Source organism: Hippocampus guttulatus, chromosome 12 (genome assembly GCF_054856545.1).
Source record: "Hippocampus guttulatus isolate MCC_2025c chromosome 12, RoL_Hgut_1.0, whole genome shotgun sequence".
NCBI lineage: Eukaryota > Metazoa > Chordata > Actinopteri > Syngnathiformes > Syngnathidae > Hippocampus > Hippocampus guttulatus.
In genome coordinates this window covers 15,747,516-15,769,804 of record NC_141272.1, presented here as the reverse complement: position 1 = coordinate 15,769,804, position 22,289 = coordinate 15,747,516, and the positions used below count along the sequence as shown (strand labels likewise).

At 42.9% G+C, this 22,289-nt stretch overlaps 1 protein-coding gene across 4 annotated transcripts in view; it reads left to right on the top strand.

Annotated features, from left to right (window-relative positions):
• The window catches only part of aplp2 (amyloid beta (A4) precursor-like protein 2), a 53,660-nt gene that overhangs the window by 10,588 nt on the left and 20,783 nt on the right, over positions 1-22,289 (top strand). For all 4 annotated transcript variants that reach the window (XM_086124968.1, XM_086124967.1, XM_086124964.1 and 1 more), the window contains exons 2-8: positions 12,282-12,455; positions 12,943-13,072; positions 19,690-19,802; positions 20,651-20,868; positions 21,070-21,278; positions 21,608-21,775; positions 22,081-22,214. In XM_086124968.1, coding sequence (XP_085981094.1) covers positions 12,282-12,455; positions 12,943-13,072; positions 19,690-19,802; positions 20,651-20,868; positions 21,070-21,278; positions 21,608-21,775; positions 22,081-22,214 — 1,146 coding nt within the window. The remainder of the gene's footprint in view (positions 1-12,281; positions 12,456-12,942; positions 13,073-19,689; positions 19,803-20,650; positions 20,869-21,069; positions 21,279-21,607; positions 21,776-22,080; positions 22,215-22,289) is intronic.

Genomic DNA, 22,289 nt, shown 5'->3' with positions numbered 1-22,289 from the left:
AAGCCATTAAAAGTCATTTGATCTTCCGTGGCTAAATTTAGCACCCACCGAGCAGCCTTTTCGTTTTCTCTTTTCCTCCTGCAAATATGTCAGATGCAAGCAATTCCGTGAGTTTTCAAACACTCAGTTACATCTTTTTTGCTGTATTTGGCTGGATAACTTGTTAAAGTTCATTCAATATCAAACGGGATTCCTGTATTCCTTGTTAACATTTGTGCTATTATATGAATTAACAAAAAAAAAAGTGACACAACAATTATCGTGTGTCAATACGTGACAACAAGTGTGACGATGTGAATAGCGAGCCTGTGAAAACCCTGAAAAATAAAATCAGCAGACAAGCAACTGTGATGTCGTGGGATGGAACTGATTTGCTCGCCTGATGGAATGACTTTCTCTTCCCTCGCTCCCGCATGACAGACGAGACCAACCAAAGTCTGTGACATTCATCATCTTCTCCCTCGGTGGCCAATCTGTCTCCCGTCAGATGTCTGATGGATCCGCTTGTGTGGTCACGGCGACGAGCGATTTCCACGCCATTCGTGTCTCGACCTTGTTTCGCTGCAATGCACTTGTGACAGCGGCGCCTTGACTTACAAGTTTATTTCTTTCCATGAGCTTGCTCTCATCTTAAATCACTCGTAGCGCAGTCAACTCTCCCGATTGAAATAAATGGAAATGTCAGAAATCCATTCCAGCTACCCAAGCATCACCAACAGGTTTTTGGGACATGTTTTTTAAAAAGAAAAATAGCACTCCACAGTATCATACTGACGAATGAGGCTTTGGACTATCAGGATTTTGGGGTGATTAGCGAGTTAAGAAAAAAGATCAGCGATCAACGATCACAAGATGGCACAATATGTCTATTCTCTGTACTCCCAATCAGTTTGCTAATCTTTGCAAGCCGAACGAGGGAGGAAAAAAATAGGGCCCGACTGATAGGGATTTTTGACTGTTTGACATTACTTGGTCCTTTATCATTTCTTTATACAGTCATACCTCGGTTTTCGACCATAATCCGTTCCAGAAGGCTGTTCGAAAACCGATTTGTTCGAAGACCTAAGCCACGCTCTTTAAAAAAAAAAAAAAAAAATCTTTATTGAAGACGTCTGCTCACAATGGAACGCTACACGAGGAAGCGTCACTTCCTCGTGTAAGGAAGGCGAGAGGAGTCAAGTGGCGCATTCAAGTGCGCTCAGTTTGGTCGAGAACCGATTTTCCGAGGCATAAAAAAAACTCAAAATTTTTTGATCGAAAACCGATTTGGTCGAGAACAGAGTCGTTCGAAAACCGAGGTTTGACTGTACAACAGAGCGAAAAATCTGAGAAAACTGCAATTTCTTTGGCAGGAGAGTGTCTTTTGTTGTGACGTATTCATGTGTCAACAGAAACAGCAAAAGTTGGCCACATTGTTATAGATTTGAAAAGAGCTAATATCGGCGAGTATGACCGCCAGCTGACTTGTCAGTCGGGCCATTGTGTCATTTTGAGGTGTTCCGATCAAATGGCCACAGCTTGCGATCAGCCGATTTCCGTGGAAAAATATGATTTCAAACTGGAGTTTTAATCCAAGGTTCGGCTTTCAAATTTGGATTTCAAGCCTCTTTTGTGGTTTCAAATTCAGGGTTTCAAGACTGGATTGAGGTGTCAAACAAAGATGAAGCTTTCAAATTAGTGTTTCAAACCAGGGTTGCAGGATTTGGATTGACTTTTCAATCCTGGGTTAGTGTTTGAAAGACTTTCAAATGAGGGTTTCAAGACTGAGTTAAGTAGAAGATTTCAAACAAGGGTTAATTAGTCCTTGTGTCCACTCCAATGTCATTCGCTTGGGATTCAGACATAGCGCTCGTCTCACTCCCTTTGTGTCTCGGTGTCTCACTCTGTAGTTTTCACCAGTCTTCCACACTTGTGTCTTGCAAAATACGTGCTCATTAGGCGAGGCAGTTAAGGCCGAGGTAGAATGCTAGATAAAGAGAGCGAGATAATTTATTCATCCTGCGAAGAAAGATACATTTTCATGGCAGCAATAGTCACACGCACGCTTGTCTTCATGATATAGAAACAACCAACACAGTCCAAAGTGCTCTGTAAAACAAAGAACGGCATTAGGGCGGGAAATAATAAAGGACCAAGTAATGTCAAACAGTCAAATATATTGTACCCCAAAAATCCCTATCAGTCGGGCCCTATTTTTTTCCTCCCTCGTTCGGCTTGAAAAGAAATGGAACTCCAATGTAAGCAAGGTGAAATTGAAGAGATGACCTTGTTGGTATGTGTTAAGCCATAAATCCTAGTCTCATTTTGCTACAGGAATAGTTGTACAATTTGTGCAAAGTGAGCAGTGTCATATTGTTGACAGTGGCACAAACTTCACACAATAGGCGCAGCGCATATAAACTCCAATAGCTGTTTCACAATGAACAGACTTTAAAAACGATGAAACAAATAACGACGTAAATGTGCTAATCACAGAGTGCCATTCTGCAGCCCCCAAAAAGTGCAACTAGAGAGAGATGAATATGGATCATAACATAAGTTCGTATTTTACTGACAGCTCCCAGCCCTTCGACTCAGAGGACGGGAGAAAGTGACACGAGCGCTGGTCATCTCCTCCCAAATCCTCCTTCTGTGCGCCGCAGATTAGCCGGCCGACCGCGGCGAGGCCCCACTCCCGCAACTAATCCTGCTCTTTTTAAACTGCTGAGCGTGCACCACGGAATGGACAGACGGGTGGTTTTAACACGGCCCCGTTGCCCGAAACCTGCTGGGCCCCCGTCACCTAAGCCTCAAAACTCGTTTCCTTTTTCCCAGCGAGAACACCGATATCACCTCATCTCGTCAGCGTGGATCCTCAGGCTTTAGTTGCCCCGCCACAGCAAAATCAATCAGCCTAATGCTTTGTTACAGCGGGAGACAGAGCTGGGTGTTTAATTGTTGTTGTTGTTTTTTTTTTTAAACAAGTGCCCAAACCGATACCTTAAAAAAAGGAAAAGACACACCCTGAAATTCACATCGCCAAGACACTCCTCGGGTTGTAATACTGACAAAAGGTTTACCGTTAAAGTGCACTTTAAATATTACAGTAAACCATGAATAGCGAAAACCCAGGAGTAATTAAAAATATTTCGAATCGCCTATAAAGTGTTGGATACATCTGCTTCTGCACTGAGCAGCAGCAGGATCCCTTCTCCACATTCAGAGGCACAACAAGAGCAATCTATTCTTCGCTGAGCCAGACACCAAGCAGAAAGTGGAGCAAGCGACTGCAATTCTTGCTATTTGCACTTGTAACTGAATTGTCTCTATTCACTGGCGCGTTATGAATAGAAATGTTTACTCTTTTAGAGATGTGTGATTGGTTGAAAACATGGAATTGAGAGGTGAGAAGCGAGTTAGGATTTAAAAACCCTTACCCTGACCTCTAATCCTTCCTGGACACCGAATGACTCCTTTTCTTCTTTTCCACGATCTGGCACCCTGTCGTAGCTTCTTAGCACATTTCAAATAGTTGAACCAACTTGTCTCTCCAATTCAACGCGGCATTTTCTTGGTCAGATTCTGACGAATCTAAGTCGGTCTTGCCATTTTCCACTGGTGGCAATCCGTCAAGACTGACGGAAGGTCCGTCAATCATCGCTGACGGACGCCGGTTTTGCTGATTCTGTGTCAAACGAGGCCGATGCGCAGAGCATCATAAATAATCAGCCACCGCAGACGGAAGCCTGTCCGTTATGCAGGTCAGGTTACATCCTTTCCATTTGAATCCCTAAATATCCCAGTCTTGATGCCACGTTTATGGCAAGAAAAAAAAAGTAAGACAAGACAGATTTACACCCATTGACAAACTATCTGGCGTAAACCTCAATAGCAGCTAGTGGGTGCAAGGGACGACCCAGTCAACGCTTTGATGTCACATCCATTCCTACCATTAAAATGAACCAGGGAGATTGTTTTAGCCAATACAAGACTGGACACGCAAATGGGAACCCCGGATATTTATCAAACTTGACAATACTATTCCATTCCCCCATGAATACCTACAAATGGGCCACCGGTGTAACGATTTAATAATATTTAAATGCCCCCCCCCCCATCCCCCCCCGGAAGACTACCACTATCACCTCATCTCATCTTCCATGCCAGTCCTCCATTGACTTGACGCTCGGACTCTGCCCGCCCCTCCACCTTGTGCAGCTAATTTAATCAGCCTAATGCCCGCGTTACAGCACGAGGCTCATCGACCGTTGGATCCCCGCAGCGGCTGCCGTGAGCCGCACGGATGGAAAAGAAAGACGGGACAAAGCCTGTCAATTTAGCTTAGCTTGAACTTAATGAAGACCCCGATTAGCGGCGGAAGAAAGTGAAGGCAAACAACGGGGACGATGAGGTCAACGGCTGAATGTCGGGGCCTCTCGTTGAGGTCCGATGAATGTGCAACTTGGTGCGAAGTTGGTCTATTTCAGCCGTAAACAATTGGCGCCGAGATGTCAGGAGTGTAATCCTCTGGAGGACACGTGGACGCTAAGCCGCGACGGAAGGCTCACATGCTGAGTCACACCAGGTGGAGGGTCAGGGTCGGATATTTTCATGGCATTTTGCCAACGATCCTGGCGCAGCAGTAATGCAAGAACACGATTGGGATCGAAGTCTCAATAGAACTGAAGAACGGTTTCAAACCCGGACCAGACCTAGACACAGTTTAGAGTTTCAAACAAGGGTTTCAAATTTAACACAATAATTTGTCTTTCACCCTCCAGGGAGGTAAATGTGTGGCTAGGTGGTCGAGGCAAAGAGCCACCTCGGAGGCTTTTGAGGGATCGCGGGCATCCAACAGATTCACGTCTAAATGGACCTCAGTCATCCTCAGTCACTCAAGTGCTCAAGTCTTTCCAAGCAATTTATCTTCTTTCTTGCGGGAAGTAATTGTTGCCGCTTGATTTATCTTGTCATACACCTGCGTATCCTTGCAACAACCCCGGCTGGCTCTAATTAAGCCTGTCTGTATCTCCACATCAGACTCTCATTGTTTCCTCTGCTGACTTACTCAGTGGTCCGCTCTACCCCCCCCCCCCTCCAAAAAAAAAAAATCAACTCAACTTTTTGGCCTTCTTGTAGAAATCGTTAGTCTCTTATGTAGTCGCTCAGTGTTGTTTGGATGGGGTGAGAAGAAAATACTCTTTCAAGTACAGTTTAGGCTTTACAATTAGGGTTTGAAATTAACGTGTCAAACCGGGTGTAGTGTTTGAAAGCAAGATTTTCATGCCTGGGGTTGTTTTCCCTCCAGCTTGTGTGAATAGCTGGGATGCTTTTGTGCTGGTTTCCGTGGCAACGGGCTATTTGAGGAGTCATTGGGCTCCTTTAGCTGGGTCGAGGGAGACGGAGCCAGGCATGCCAACTGGAATGGTCGCTGCGTCCGCCACCAGTTGTAATCATGGCGGTCGTCTCTCGCTGGGCTTTGTCTTTAATTCAACGCGCAACAGAAGGAATTAGAATAACACGTTCCTTCATAGCACGGGCTAGAAACTCTACTTTGAAACCCTAAACCTAATTTAACATTCAAAGCCAGGCTTGAAACCTAAATTTAAAACTATAACCAAAGCTTGAAACATTCATTTGAAACCTCAATGCAGGGTTAAAACCTTACGTGGAAACCATAACCTTGGCTTAATTTGAGACCTGAACCAAGGTGTGGAACCTCTAACCCATGATTAAAATCGTGGTTTGAAACCCTAACCCAGAATCAGAACCCTACCTTAAAACCCTAACCATGGCTTGAAACCCTCTTTTAAAAGACTAACCAAGTTTCTTAACCCCAAATTTAAACTTCTAACCAAGGCTCGAAACCACCAACCCAGGTTTAAAAACCCTAATTTGAAAGCCTATCCATGCCTTGAAGCCCTACTTTAAAACCTTAACCTCTTCTGAAAATCCCTCTTTGGACCCTTGACCCTGAATTGAAACCCTTCTTTGAAACCTCCATTTTTTGAAAGTCACTTTTGAAACCTTAGCCCAGTCTTGAAGCCCTATTGCAACCTGAAGCATGCTTGAAATCCTAGTTTAAAAGCCTAACGAAACCTTAACCAAGAATCAATACTCTAATTTGAAACCATTTGCATGGCTTCAAACTAGGGCGGAACAACTAATTTCAAAATCAAATCCACATTGCAATCTATTAAAATGCAAATTCAAAATCCCAATGGCTGAAATAAGGCTCTGCACCAAAACCAAAACATTTGTGTTACAAAGTGTAATAAATTGGTGATTTACACAGGTTAATTTTTAATGCTTGTCTTTGTTTAAAAAAAAAAACCATGGGAACAATACATTGAAAAAAACAATGACATGTTAAAATGCATTCGCAATACTGAGAGGGGAAAAAAAAAATCACCATTGATTGAATTGTGTCTGTACAGCTTGCATATTTGGGTCAGGAATGCTTGCGCGCAGCTAGGAACGAAACGTCATCCCCACTTTTTGTTGTGGTCGTAGTCAAAATGTCCAGTGGCCGTGAGGACAAAAGAGTGTTTCAGTGCAACGAGGCAGCTTATTTGCATTCCAGCCAGGCTTTGCCCTTCGAATTCAGAGCATGACGCGTCTTTTTTTGTCCTTTTATTGCTCTGTGTTTACTGTCCACCCTTTGACACGGGGAAGGGCCTGCCTTGCGTGTGTGTGTGAGTGTGCACGCGCGCGTCTGTGTGGTTGTAGGTATGAGGGTGGGTGTCGTTGAATAGCGCCCTTCCACCCTGTCCTGGTGTCCAAGTGATGTTTGTGTAGTGTCTCAGGTCTCGGCCTTCCCACGGCTTCACTGTCTCAGTGAATCACGTCAGTGTGTGTGTGTGCGTGTGTGTGTGTGCGTTTGTTTGTTTGAGGAGTTTGGGGGTGATTGAGTAATGGCATTCTCAATCTAAATGATTTTTTTTGTCGTTCACGATGGTTGTGTTGTCGGACTACCCGATAAATATCATTATTCCATGTCTTGGACCGGGCAAGATATCTCACTACAAGCCCGTCACCGACCAGACCCCGCCCCATTGTTGCGTGCTTCCACCAAAATTCAGTCCATCGGCGCAGCTGACAAGCAACTGCCATAGTCATGTCGACGAGGGCATTATGTGCAAGTGCAATGTTTGTTTGATCAGAAAAGGGCAGTAATAATAATAACAATAATTTTTTTTTAAAATTATTGTAAAAAAAAAAAAGTCCATACCGCCCTCTCCCCATGGATGCTGGGGAGAGGGCGGTATGGACTGTCTATTCTCCAAAAAGAATTTGTTTAATGACACAAATCATCTAGTGACATTGCAGTTGGCAAACGTTGCATGAGTTGAAATGCAACATATCCGTTCCAATATTTCTCCTTTTGTTGAAGTCACTTTTTAATTACTGTTCACCGCATTTGATTGTGTGCGACGCTTCCAGTCTCTCGTCCTATGTACTGTCGGAGGGCACATTTTTCTTATTGGTCAATGCCGAAGAACCGATCTAATCTGAGGATGACATTGGACATGTCATACTGCGGCAAAGCAAACAAAAATTCTGACACGCCAGCCTTTCATTGTGTATGTCACACGACACGGGCTATGATGCCTCAAGACAACTCAAAATCAGCTACGTTTTGTCTGCGACACGGCTGTCAGCTCAAAATTGGGCTAAAGTTATGTAATTTGACGGCTCAAATGAGTGTGTTTGTGTGTGTGTGCGTGCGTGCGTGCGTGCATGCATGCATGTGTGTGTGGGTGTGTGGGGAGCCATGTGGTACTGAGTGAGCGAGTGTGAGTGTGAATACATGTGGGTGTGGGTGTGGTTTCACACCCGACGATCCTACTTAGGCATCTAGTCACCACAGGGAAGGATTAGGTGGATTTCACCATACCAGGCTTTTCTCTGCAGTCACATGGCCCATAAGCATTCTGGGAAAAGTCTTAAACCGAGAAAATCCGAGAGATGCGGCCATTTTGTCATGGGATGCCAGGCCCGACGTTTTGGAAAGCACACACACAGTGCACAAAGTCCACAGATACTTTGACCGTCCATTTTTGTTTACTGTTTACTTCCTCCCGGGATGGGTGTATGCCGTGTTTGATTTGGCGTTATGTCATTGTGCATCCCAACGGGCTGTGTTTTGTGTGTCGGCTATCTCTCGCTCTCAAACACACACGCACAAACACAAAACTGGATTACCGGTATTTTATTTGGATCCAACGCAGGTGCTTGTGTAGCAGGTGACTTGTGTTGTTACAATCGTGTCAAGGAAAAATGTTGCACACCACCCCCAACTACAAGCACAATCCTAAACGAGTGGCTCCACATTCGGGGGGAATTTTTGGAATAACCTGACATGCACCAGAACCTTTACTTTTATTTTCCCTCAAAGTTTTAGTACTTTTTGCACAACTTGATGTTCTTTCCCATCCATCTGGAGACATCATTGAAATGCAATAGAACAGAGATCCCCTACCACCGGACCGGTACCGGTCCGCGGGTCATTTGGTGCCGGGCCGCACAGAAAGAATAAATAACTTACATTCCTTCCGTTTTATTCCTTTTCGTAATCTGAAAGATGTTTTAATCTGAAAAATTCTCTGTTATGTCAGTCTACAGTGTGTCACTCTTGACGCAGGTGAATGCACGCTTCTCGGTCATGTGATAGGTTACCGCATTAAAAAACAAACATCTTTGAATTATTTTTTTTTCAAGAAGGGGGTAAAGGCCTAGCCAGGAGACAGAAGAGGAGCCTACAAATTTCAAGAAAGAGAAGGCTACATTTAATAGACAGTATCAGGAGTCCTCAACTCAACTCAACTGTATTTATAGAGCACTGTCGGACAGCCATCGCCGCATACAAAGTGCTATACTGTACATGGAGCAACTAACATATACTACAGTGAAGCAACAAATCGGTCCTCTTTCAAATATGGCTTTATCTCAATGGGAGATTCACACTCACTAAGCCTACTCTGCATAACAAGCGGCGATGGTGAGTCGTATTTTTCATGCACTTTTTATTTGCGGCGTATCTTATTTTGAAGGCACGTTTAAACGTTGCCATAGCGACCAGAGAATGTTGCGGCCAGATAGGACGATCCTCGTATCATGATTCGTGTTTATTATTATGTTTCAAAAATACCACACTTTTCATACAATATTATATTGTTGGATCTATCCAGTCTTAAAGCCCGGTCCCTGAAAATATTGTCTGACATAAAACCGGTCCGTGGGGCAAAAAAGGTTGCGGTCCTGTGCAATCGAATACCAAATGCAGAGGGTGTCTGTGGACAAGCAATAAACACAATGAACACAATTACTCCTGAACACTAATGTCTTCCACAGAAGTGGGCCTTCTGTAACTATTGGATGGCGTAAACGTGAAGCTGGCGTCTCAAGGCGACGTTACTATCTGCAGTTTGGAATCATTGTAATTTGGAAAGCACCAACAATGTATTGTAATGTCTGTGAATTGAGCATTTCCGAGGAACTGAGATTTGTTCATTTCAATTTCGTGATTAGTTAGTAGTCCATGTTCCATCAAGCTGCCACCCATGTTTTTGGAATGTGGGTAGAAACGGGAGCATCCAGATAAAACCCACGCAGGCACGGGGAGAACATGCAAACTCCACACAGGAAGGCTGGATGTGGAATCAATTCTGTCTGTAAAAAGTAGTGAACAGTGTGGGTATTTTAGGAATGTTCCCAAGATGTCACGATAACAACACTGTGTCCACACAAGGTGTTACTGGTTAAACATATTAATTTCACTTTAGTATGACCTTTGCCTCCTGTCTTTGTCCCACATGTTCCATGATGTTAATTAGTACCAAGAGCCATCTACCGAACCCTTTTGACCTGTGAATGGACACGTGGAATCCCGTTTGCCTTTATACGACACGCACCCAAAAAAAAAAAAATATATATATATATATATATATATATATGTATATATATAGTCACACAGGATTCCGCTGTGAAATGTGACACTGTTTCACTGAACACAACCCAATTATTGTGTTGTATGAATGGCAACAGGTGGGCAAACAGGTTTATTGTATTTTCTGCCATCTAGTGGAAGAATATTTTATTGTTCTACTTGTCACCATGTGTCACTGGTAAAGTTAGATGAGCAAAGATGCATTATTTGTATTCTGGAGATAATAATTTGACAATTTGTCGATAAGGTTTTTATTCAGAGGTGAATGAGTTGGAGCATGACAACAGAAATTGTGCCTACGCTCACATTTTTAGGGAGAACCTATACTGCATTAATTGCTAAAAAAAACTCACCATTTGGCTGTTGTTGTAGGGTTTTTATTTATTTATTTGTTTGTTTGTTTTTGCACAGGCCAAACAATAAGATTGCTTTGCCATCATTCGGTAACATCATGGTGCTGTCGTGAGTTGAGGAGCTTCATTTACATCAAACCTAATATATTCGTATTTGTTTTTCTGTAGTGTTGATTTGAAATAATATCCTGAGATTAAACACATCTGATTAATTAATTAATCAAAACAATAGTTTAATATTAAAATAACTGCGTTGCAGCCTTAGTATACTTACTTAATGTAATGCCCTCACGTGGAGAGCCGCAGTCACTGACACACTTGCCAGCAGTTTATTTAACAGGAGAAACAGTCAAACGACAAAATGAAAACACTCACGGAGGAGCTGTTGTCGGCCACAGCTCACGTCCAGATTCTCACACCCTATTTCTTAAAGAAACAGACAACACACAGATACCACAATACAAACAGTATGTTTCTATATGGTGTATGCTTGCAATTTGTGTATGTGTTCAAATACATTTGATTCCTTAGATTCCTGCATTTGAAATCGCATTAGTGCTCGTCCCCAAAATGCCCGTCACATCCTCTGGAGAGCGAATGAGGATGTGTGCGTGTGTATGTGTGTGTGCGTGCGTGCGTGCGTGCGTGTGTGTGTGTGTGTGTGTGTGTGTGTGTGTGTGTGTGTGTATCTTAGCAGAGTCGACAATTCTGCAGCTCATCACGCAGGCCAGCCAGCCAGCCAGCCATTCGGCCGTTGATTACGCAGCACTTACTTTGTTGCACCTCTGCGGTGGTCTGCACTTGTCATTGGCACAGGTGGCAGTGGAGGGGGGGATAAAATAATAGTCAAGGAAATAATGATATGTTCCCTATTGAGGCATCACTCCTATTTTCACAATAAAGTCTCAATATTTTTAAAATTCTGCCAAGATATACAGTATATAATATGAATCAAGTAACCACTTTGCCCAATAGACAAACATTTGCACTTCTATTCATACCAATGGGACAATATATAGTCTCCGATTAACATGTTTTTAAGATCTGCCTTCCTGTTCTCTCAGAACAGTAAGGTGCTTATGCTTATGTGCTTCCTAACTAAAAAGTGTCTATAAAAATACTTGTGGCCACAGTCTTTAGTGAACCTAGCAGGGGAGTGAATGATCCACCTGAGGATCAGGAGTGAAATGTTCCTGTTGTTGAAGCGTGACGGAGCGCACTTTGCTCCCACCAGACCAAAACCTCGCGCACGAATCCAAACGTAACTCTCCCTGAGTTCCAGTGGCGAGCTGTGCGTTTGGCACCTCTGTTTTCAGTGGCGACTTACGTACTTGACTTCATACCACCGCCATCGTGTTGCAATTGCAGAAACAACCAATACAATACAAGATGCAATACAACAACACATACTGTGCCATGGAGAGTACATCATCAGGACCAGTTAGAACAGTTAAGATGCCTAATAGCATATTTGCCCAAGTCCTTTTCAAATATAAACTTTTACAAAGTATTTTAAAAATTAAATACATTACAACAATGTAAAACAGTCAACTGTTTGTAATTCACGATTTTCACATAAGCATTAAGGGACCGTAAAGAAATTATATTATGCGCAGTTACCTAAATTTTAGTCTGACCAATGTAGGAAAAGACATAGCCCTAAAAAAAAAAAAGAAAAAAGAAAGAAATCCATATCGATGCACCCATGAAGTCACATCCCATTGTTAATATAGCTAAAGGGACGTGGGCCAATACTACTGAATCTGAAGGTTCTGGACAGATTAGATTGACCTGGCAACACATAGAAGCTGACGACTGATTGGACGGAAAAACATACAACATCCCCATACATGCACTTGAAGCAATACAACAAAGAGAAAGCTGCCAAACAAAGACAAATATTCAAATTCATGTTGTCAATGTAGTTCAGTGCTTCTGAAAGACTCCCATTTTGGTTAATTGGCCTTTTTTTAAATCTACCGTACATATATATCTTGTAGGCGCTGGCAGCCAACGCAGGCACCGGGTTTGCCATGTCCGAGCCGCAGGTGGCCATGTTCTGCGGCAAGCTTAACATGCACGTCAACATCCAGACGGGCCGCTGGGAACCTGATCCATCCGGAACCAAGAGCTGCGTCGGTACCAAGGAGGCCGTGTTGCATTACTGTCAGGAGGTAAGTCACCTTTGCTAAAGCTCAAAACCAACCGAGATGAAACTTCTCAAAGCATCTTGAAATTGACTCTTTTTTTCAAAATGAAAAAAATCAACCCACTTATTTGGTCTCACAATATTGACTTTTTTGTCAATTGTTTTTCACGTGACTTTTTTCCTTGGAAAAAATATGACTATTCTCATGGTATTAAAACTTTTCTTTAAAAAAAATCGGACTTTTACCAAGAGAAAAACAACTTGTTGAATCATGTTTTCTTAAAGATTTTTATCTTGAAAATATGCAGTTTTTCACATCAAAAAAATGTATGCTTTTTTTTTTACAACTTTGTCTCATCTTGAATGACTTTTTTTCTTCGCAAAAAGTAACTGTTTTATAGAATGATCTAATTCCCCCCGCCACCAAATTTACAGCTATTTCTCTTAATAATTCACTCACACTACCCCCCATCCCCCTCTGTGATTATTTACTACCACTGTGTTTTTCGCAGATGTATCCTGAGCTCCAGATCACCAATGTGGTGGAGGCCAACCAGCCACTGCGCATCGACAACTGGTGCAAGAAGGAGAAGAAGGTGTGCAAGGGGCACGGCCACATTGTGGTGCCTTACAAATGCCTCGGTAAGCGCTCGCTCATCTCACGGGTCCTCGCGACAGTCGCTTTCGATGCAGCGGGGCGGATGAAGTGAGAGTCAGATGCGATACTTACCTAAAAATAGCTTGAAGAATACAGTTACATTGTTTTTAATGACTAGAATCAGCACATGCACTACATCGTCCTCGATATGATCGTCAAATGCGCAATTTTACCTTTTGAGTATTCATAGTGTCTCAAAGACAGATTTGTACAAAGTCTTCATTCTGTGAAACAGCGGGCAGGATTCAGTCACATGAATTGGTGGCAACAGCCGAGGGAGCCCAACATTCAAAAAAACAAAACATTTTGGGATGTGCTGAAAAAAGATAAACCGTGAAGAGCAATTCACTCAAACCAAATGGAGGATCACGTGACTTTGCAACTTCACAAACAGGACTACTGCTTAAAGCTGAGCAACACACGCATGAAACCCTCCCCAAGTTGAGCGAACCCGTACTGTACTGCCGACAAAGCAAATAAACATTGCCGACACATCACTAACGCCGCTGTCACATACCTTGCTTTTTGTGAGCGGGTAAAAATTTGCCGGATGTTTGATATTTGCTTAATATTCAGTACTTAGACGCTGCATTTTAGCGACATTAGTAACTATATCACAGCTGTACTTCTATTGCCGTGTTCAGGACCGTCCACAAATGTCATATTTTGGCGCCCGTGGCACAAATGACAATATATCAAATGAAAGATGTTTTTTTTTCCCTTTTATTCTGACTGCTGTAGTACTTGGAAGTGGTAGTAAACCTTTGATAATATCTCAAAGGAGCAACTGAATGAAGTAAATTGTCAGAAATATTCACAAAAACAATGGAAACGCTCTATCTAGCTTGGGCATCTGTCAAAGTTGAACATTGTTAAATATTGCCATGGAATATCGTTGTACGGTGTTTTGCAGAACACGTATGAAGCAATTTAAAATCTAAACAAGAGCTGTTGTTCAGAACCACTGTCGATCTATAATTGTTCTGTGAAGCAAAGTCACGGTATTTCAGTAGACTATCACCAAATTATCGTTATCCAATTTTTTGGAAAACATACAGGTACAGTATATTGAGATTTTGTTTATTTATTTATTTATGTTGCCCATATCGCCCACCCCTTGTTTTATTATTGTGAGAGTAAAGTCATCGGAAAAAATAAATCATCATGATGCCTTCCGAATGGCTCGGTAAGTGCTCATCTCAAGTGTCCTCACTGTCCTTTGTGTGTGTGTGTGTGTGTGTGTGTGTGTGTGTGTGTGTGTGTGTGTGTGTGTGTGTGTGTGTGTGTGTGTGTGTGTGTGTGTGTGTGTGTGTGTGTGTGTGTGTGTGTGTGTGTGTGTGAGAGATCTTCTAATCTGTCTCTGGCGCAATATTGAACTTGGATGTGAGGTGTCTAATGTTAGCCTGGTGCAGCAGACTGCTTCCGTCTGTCACAGTGGCTGCCTCCAGGGCCGCAGCCGTTATTTATTATTGGCGAGGAGGCTTGTTATGCAATAAATCACGATCTGATTTTTTTTTTCTCTCTTCCGGCTCAACCCGAGACCATAAACTCCTATTGACGTGCAGGGTCAGCAAGCAGAAGGTCTGCTGCAGCATACTCCCTCCTGCCCTGGCTCCGTTTTGCAGGGGTGGGAAACCTTTGGCATGGCCCTCTGTCGCATGCAAAAGGTTGAAATCCAGTTGCCATGCAGTGCGAGAAACAAATAAAGCATCTGAGCGATGGTTATCAAAAAGTCTAAAAACCATTCATGTGGCAGGCAGGGGTCTGATGAGACAAATTGTTGCGATAATAAAAATAATGAAAATTTAGAGGCATATTGCGAAAATTAACTATTTTTTATAGAAAATGTCACATTTTAATGACTTGTATAATTTACAGAAAAACAAACAAAACACATTTCATAGGGAAAATTGTCTTTTTTGTTTGTTTAGTTCAAATAATGTTGCAAGAAAAAAGTCGTAATATTACCAGAATATTATTTGTTCTGATGAAAAACAGACTTAATTAAATAGGTTAAAAAAAACCTTTTGTGTGTGAGTGTGTGAAAACCGGCAGTCTTTCAAGAATTGTTATTTTTAAAATATTCATAGTATAATTTTTTTAAAAAATGACAAATCAGAATTATTTTCAAAGGAAACTGTTACTCCGACATGAATATTCTTATTTCTCAACATAAAAAAAAAAAGTTATCTATCTTTTTGAGGGGAAAGTTGTAATACCATGAGAATCAACTCATATTTTCATTTGATGAAAAAGTTTTGAGTTTTGATATTAAGAGAGTGGCAAGGCGAGGCAGCTTTTTTTTTTTTGCACATTACTTACATAAGGTGCATGGTTACTCAATGTGCTAACTGCAAAGAGACACCTAAAAGCATTTACAAACACAACAGTTCAAAGACATTCAGAGGCAAGGCCAAGAAAACAAAAATATCCGACTAAAATTCCTAAAACTTAAATGGCAACATTTATAAACATCAATATCCAACCATCAATGTACAACATTTTAAAAGTAAGGCATTCAAGACCCAAACCATTCAGTGATTTCTAGACGAGAAGCAGAATTTTAAAAATCTATTCTACAGCTGACTGGGAGCCAGCGTAAAGCTTATAGGACTGGACTAAACTAGAATAGTATATATTTTTCTCTGACTAAAAACACAACGGAAAACAGTCTTGTGCTGCGTGCAGTTCTTTCACATATTTTACTTTCTTCATATTTTATGTTACAGCCTTATTCCAAAATTGATTACATTTGTTCTGGAATAAGGCTGTAATATAACAAAATGTGGAAATAGTAAAAGCGCTGTGAATACTTTGAACTGAATGCCATGTCACGTAACTGTCCTCGTTTCTGTATGCAATTTGGAACAAGACAACACACGCCTGACTGGCGACTGGCGAGAATCGCAAACACAATCAAGAATGAGCTTGGGAGGGAAAAAAAGATGAAGGAAAAATAACATCAAACCAAGTCCTCCTGTGCTGCACCAGCTTTCTGCCACTCTTACTCGGGCCGGAAGCCTTTTTTACTGTTTGAGTCGTGCCGCCGGCTTGCTGTCCGTGATTGAAAAAATCCATTAGCGTTTGCGCCGGAGTGTGAAAATGGCAACAATTCATGAGCATTCTTGGCAGCGGGCGAAGGCTAATGATTTTTTTTTTTTTTTTTTTTTTTTTAATGTTCATACAGCAAACATCACGACAGGCTAAACTCAGAATACAGATGAAGAAAATTTCAGGCTGAATTTTTCCACTTGCTGACAGATAAGCATCCAAACCAAAGCCGGAGACAAGCTATTTACATGAATATGAGGAGTGGTGGGAAAGCAGCAGTTCAAATACAGATTTATGTATTTTTTTAAAAAATTGATGGGAATACGAATTTAAAGAATAAACCCGTATTAAATCGCAATACTGAGGGAAGAAAAGTCCATCCATCCATGTATTTTCAACACCGCTTATCCTGAGCTGGGTCGCGGGGAGTTGCTGGAGCCTATCCCAGCTGATTTAGGGCAGAAGGCAGACTACACCTTGAACTGGTCGCCAGTCACTCGCAGAGCACATATAGAGACAAACAACCATTCACACCCACATCCACAGGGTGGAACCGATCCCACGCTGCCCGCACACAAGTCTGGTACCACTACCCATCAGCGACTGGAAGAAAAGTAACAATTACAAAATTTCCCCAAATCGTTGAGTCTTAGAGTCCACGTAAGAATTTCACACAATTCCTCAGGCCGATTCTGTGCTTTGATTTGTGACCAAATTTTGACAAACAAGCACTGTTTAGTGGCGTTGAACTCGACCCAAATCAGCTTAAAACAGTTCTTCAAAAAGAGACTTCAATCTGATTTTTGCCACTTGCAGTTAAAATTTACTTTCAAACTAAACAAAGAGAAGCCTACCTGAATTTCAAACAACCACACAACTTAGCGTAGCTCTACTAGCGCAAATTAACAATGCAAAACACCATTGACCGGCTAGCGAAAACTGACAACTAATGTGCCTGCAGCTAACTGAGGTGTTTTGACCGTCTGCGTGTACATCCGTTTGTATGTTTGTATGTATTAGGCACGCCAAGGCGCGCAAACGAGAAGGAACAGCAAATGTCCATTGAAGCAAAGAACGCGGCTAAAATGTTCAACATTTTGTTCAATGATGATGACATTATTATTGATGCAGCACAGTGATTTGCTGCACAATAGCAAACATTTTGATCAACCAATGAAATGAGTTTTCAGGTTGACTTAATTTGGTAGTGGGATGCAATTGAGTATCTTGGAGCCAACCAAATGAGTCAAACTTCCGGTTTGGCTGTCGACTTTGATTTGTAGTTCAATGACCGCAACGGCGCACTGCTTATCGTCACAGGCACTAATCTACCGTGTCTGCGTGATTCAGCCTGGGATTATTTTATTCAGGGCCTCGTTCCCTTCAACGCCAGAGAGAGCATTTTGCGGCCTGTCATCCGGCGTGCATGGCAGCTGCTAATTTAATTGCCTCAAACTGCACATTTAATGTTGAAGGAGCCCATTCATTTGTCATTCTATTTCACGCTGGCATACAAAAGGCAACTCTCCGTGAAGTCTAGTGTTCCACAAAGGAAGATGGGATTCCAATTTGCGAACCATTTTCCCAAGCCACTCTGGCCTTGATTTTTGTTTGCCTTTTGAGGCACACTTCTGCAGAAAGTGTTGTTTGAACTCCATCTGAGATTTGCTCCTGTCACGCATGATGATCCGTTTTGTTTGATTTTGAAAGGATACTTGGTTTTAATGCCCAAATTTCAACCCGTTTGGCATTATTCTTCAGTGTTTGATTTCCAGATTTATGATGGATGATGCGTTGAACAGCTCAATTTTTGTTTGCCTTTTGAGGCACTCACGGTGTAGAGGTCGTGGGTTCGATCCTTCCTGTGTGGAGTTTGCATGTTCACCCCGGCCTGCGTGGGTTTTCTCCAGGTACTCCGGTTTCCTCCCACATTCCAAAAACATGCATGGCAGGCTGACTGAACACTCTAAATTGTCCCTAGGTGAGAGTGTGAGCGCGAATGGTAGTTCGATTCTGTGTGCCCTGTGATTGGCTGGCAACCGGTTCAGGGTGTCCCCCCGCCTACTGCCCGAAGACAGCTGGGATAAATTCCAGCACGCTCTTGTGAGGATAAAGCGGTTCAGAAAATGGATGGGTGGATGGATTATTCTTCAAGGTTTTATATTAAAACTTTTTGAGTTAGTTATTTGTTTGACTTTGGAAGCATATTTCTCTGAAAAATGGGCGTTGGACTCCAAATTGTCATTCGTCTGGCACCAAACGAGTTGAAATATTTCACTTGCCCTGAAATATTTGTTCAGATTTCAGACATCACACAAAACAATGCAGATTTTTGTTTCTTTTTGGGGGGGCGGCGAGGGACATGTCTTTACAGAAAATTGCTATGAAAAAGAGAATAAAATAAAAATTGCTACATATACCCGAAGCAAACTTGTCAGGCCTGAAGTGCAGGGGAAGCGTCCTGGGCAGAGATAAACAGCAGCTCTAGAGTGCGCTGCAATTTGCAGCTCGCCCATCCTCCTCTCCTTCCATGCTACCCCCTAATTTTCCAAAACGCTGCCTTCCACACTGGACGAACCACCAAACGAGCTGTTATCGGAGTGCTCCCTCCCCTCCCTTGTTACTCAACCTCCCTGTTTTTTTGGTGTGGTCTCCGAACTCTCTTGAACAGAAGCTCTTCTATTCCTGCTTCTCCACCGTGTGGCTTTCCAACTGTTATCCATTATTTTCTTCATAATAGCCCTGGTTGACATGCATACTTGCTTGCTTACTCATGGGCCTAAATATTAGATACACTCACAATACACAACGCCATACTGGAGCTTCATCAAAAGCTCTTCTTCTTAAAATCAGTCTGTTTATCAGTTTGTGTGGACCTCACTTTTGGTCCTACAATTATTCGTCCTGCCTAAATTCCCACTTAAAAGTCCATCCATCCATCCATTTTCCGAACCGCTTGATCCTCACTAGGGTCGCGGGGGGTGCTGGAGCTTATCCCAGCCGTCTTCGGGCAGTAGGCGGGGGACACCCTGAATCAGTTGCCAGCCAATCGCAGGGCACACAGAGACGAACAACCATTCACGCCCACACTCACACCTAGGGACAATTTAGAGCGTCCAATCAGCCTGCCATGCATGTTTTTGGAATGTGGGAGGAAACCGGAGCATCCGGAGAAAACCCACGCAGGCCCGGGGAGAACATGCAAACTCCACACAGGGAGGCCGGAGCTGGAATTGAACCCGGTACCTCTGCACTGTGAAGCCGACGTGCTAACCACTGGACTACCGGGCCGCCTACACTTAAAAGTCATCCTCACTATTTTTTCCAATCAGGTCGAGAAGAGAAAAGCACACACCCACACATGGGCTGAACAATTCATTCAATTCAAATCGACCTTGCAACATAGTAAAATGCAATTCTTAACCCTCATGTGGTAGCTTTACCTTCGGAGAGGTTGGTCCTCCTCAAAATCTGAACTTTTTGGTCAGCAGCGCCTCCGAGGGAGTGTGCAATAATGAGATTTTATTGATTTTTTTTTGTTATGTCGCAGTGGGTGAGTTTGTGAGTGACGTGCTGCTGGTTCCAGAGAAGTGCAAGTTCTTCCACAAGGAACGAATGGACCTGTGCGCTAGCCACCAACAGTGGCACGGCGTGGCCAAGGAGGTAAGACAGGATACACAGATCACATGACTTGACTCCAGTGTTGCAGAGCAGATTGGGGGAGTCGTCTTTACCTGTGGTTTTGAACAGGGGACAACCAATTTAGGTTGGTTGGTCGCCCTTGCTCGAAATTGTCTATTGGTGTTATTGTGACATTCGAGTCAGATTTACAAATGTATGAGACAAACAGATATTTATATTTAATGGCCTATTTGCCATTAAATTACTGAATGAAACTTTTACTACCGCTTCATTTTCCTCACAACTGCACCAGCAAGTTTGTTTTGGCTTCTTGAATCAAGTCAATTAGAAGATAGACTACTCCACTACATGAGAAGGGAGGCTTGAGCGGTCAAAACAATCATGGTAGATTGAGCATTTTAACATGTTTTTAAGCGCTAGAATGAACCAAAACAATATTTTCTCTTGAATTTAGATTGGAGGAACGTTCATTGATCCGTTTTTTAGGAGATGTTTTGGGGGTGCATGCAATTGCCTCAACTGTAAAGCCACTTGGTGAGCTCGAGTACAGTCTGCCTCACCTTCACACTTTTTTCTGTGGTTTTATGTGATCAGCAAAACGATGTAACACAAATATTAAGCATATTAGCTTGACTATGGAGAATGCTAAGAATGCATCTCGAAAGTGTTTGAGACATGTAAAAAGACAAACTGGCCTTCTCACCCAGTTAGTGAGGGATTGTGCAATCTGAGTTTAGGCTTGGCAGGTCGTTTCCACGCTTCGCATCTCGCCTGTGTATTTGACCAGGAAATAAAAAATTGAACAAATCCTGGACATTATTGGATTGAAAATGTACAGATGAATGATTGTCATCACGTTTCATCCTCAGGCGTGCTCCAAAAGCTCAACGGTGCTGCACAGCTACGGCATGCTGCTCCCATGCGGCACCGATAAGTTCCACGGCACAGAGTTCGTCTGCTGCCCGCCTTCCCGCACCGAGGAGTCGGCCGATTCAGCTCCCGAGCATGAGGAGGAGGAGGAAGACATGGAGGATGAGGAGATCGATGAGGCTAAGCTGGATGACGACGAGGACGCCCTTGAGAACAGGTTCCATGAGTTACTCCTCGTGTTGGCCTCCTCCAAGTTCTGTGTTTAAGTGCTGCAGAGCATCCCAGTAGTTTATGTGCACAAATTTTAGTTTGTTTGTTATATTTGCCTCCTAAGTTAGAACCACCCTCCTTTTCTCAAAATTTTGCGGTGATATAATTATTAACTTTGTACATAATTTGTTCTGTCTCCTTATCGTAGCGAGGCTCCGGCTGTCGAGCAACCCACGCAGAAAGAGGAGCCGCTGGATGAGGAGGACACAGAGGAAGACGTGGATGAGGCAGATGAAGAGGATTACCACTATGTCTACGAGGATGAAGAGGCAGATAACGATGAAGATCACAAGCGAGACAGCAGCAGAATGTCGGACAGCCGTGAGGACGAGGACAAGACTCTTCAAGAAGTCAAAGGTTCTTCTTCTTCTTCTTTTTTTTTTTTTGTCTAATGACAATTAATTGTCTTGGTTATGTGACATGGGCAGCCCCTCATCACTCGGCAGAACTCTAAAGTTGAAATTAAAATTGATGACATTGTGTATTATACTGTGCACACAAAATACTGTGGCTGCACAATACACACTTGCAGACAGGAAGTAGGTATGATTGTGCAATTAAAATTTGAATTAATCGTCGCATACTTCCTGGACATCAAATCAAGCGCAGAATCCCCAGAAGCAGTGTGCATACCGTATTAGGTTGTATTTCCACGACTGACTTCCCATTGATGGGCCCCCCTGCAGCCGTGTGCACCCTGGAGGCGGAGACAGGGCCCTGCAGGGCCTCCATGCCCCGCTGGCACTTCAACCTGAGCCAGAGAAAGTGTGTGCTCTTCATCTACGGAGGCTGCGCGGGAAATCGCAACAACTTTGACTCGGAGGAGTACTGCATGGCCGTGTGCAAGCGACTCGGTGAGTGAAAGCTTGTCAGTTGCACTAAGGCTTGAAAATTATATTTAAAGTTGTTTTTGGGTAGGGTAATATGTGGTACAGTTTGAAATGAGTGAAGAATCATGTTAATAATTGGGAGGCTTATTTTTATACAAAATTGCCCAGCCCTAGTTCACTGTACAGTATAAAGAGCTAAAGATCGTGTCCAAAAACAAAATCGTGAAAAAATTAATTCACCAAGCACGAATAGGCAGGGGGTTCACTGCACTTTATTTCCAATCCCGTTTTTTGTTAATATTGGTTTGGCGGATGTTTTGGTTCGGCAGCCACGCTCCCGACACCTCAGCCAGCCGACGACGTGGACATCTACTTTGAGACGCCAGCAGATGACAAGGAGCACAGTCGCTTCCAGAAGGCCAAGGAGCAGCTAGAGATCAGGCACCGCAACCGCATGGAGAGGGTGAGCCGGGGGATGTACCGCACCTGCTAAAATACTCAAAATCAAAGAGGCAGTTTGGGAATTCGTCTATACAGG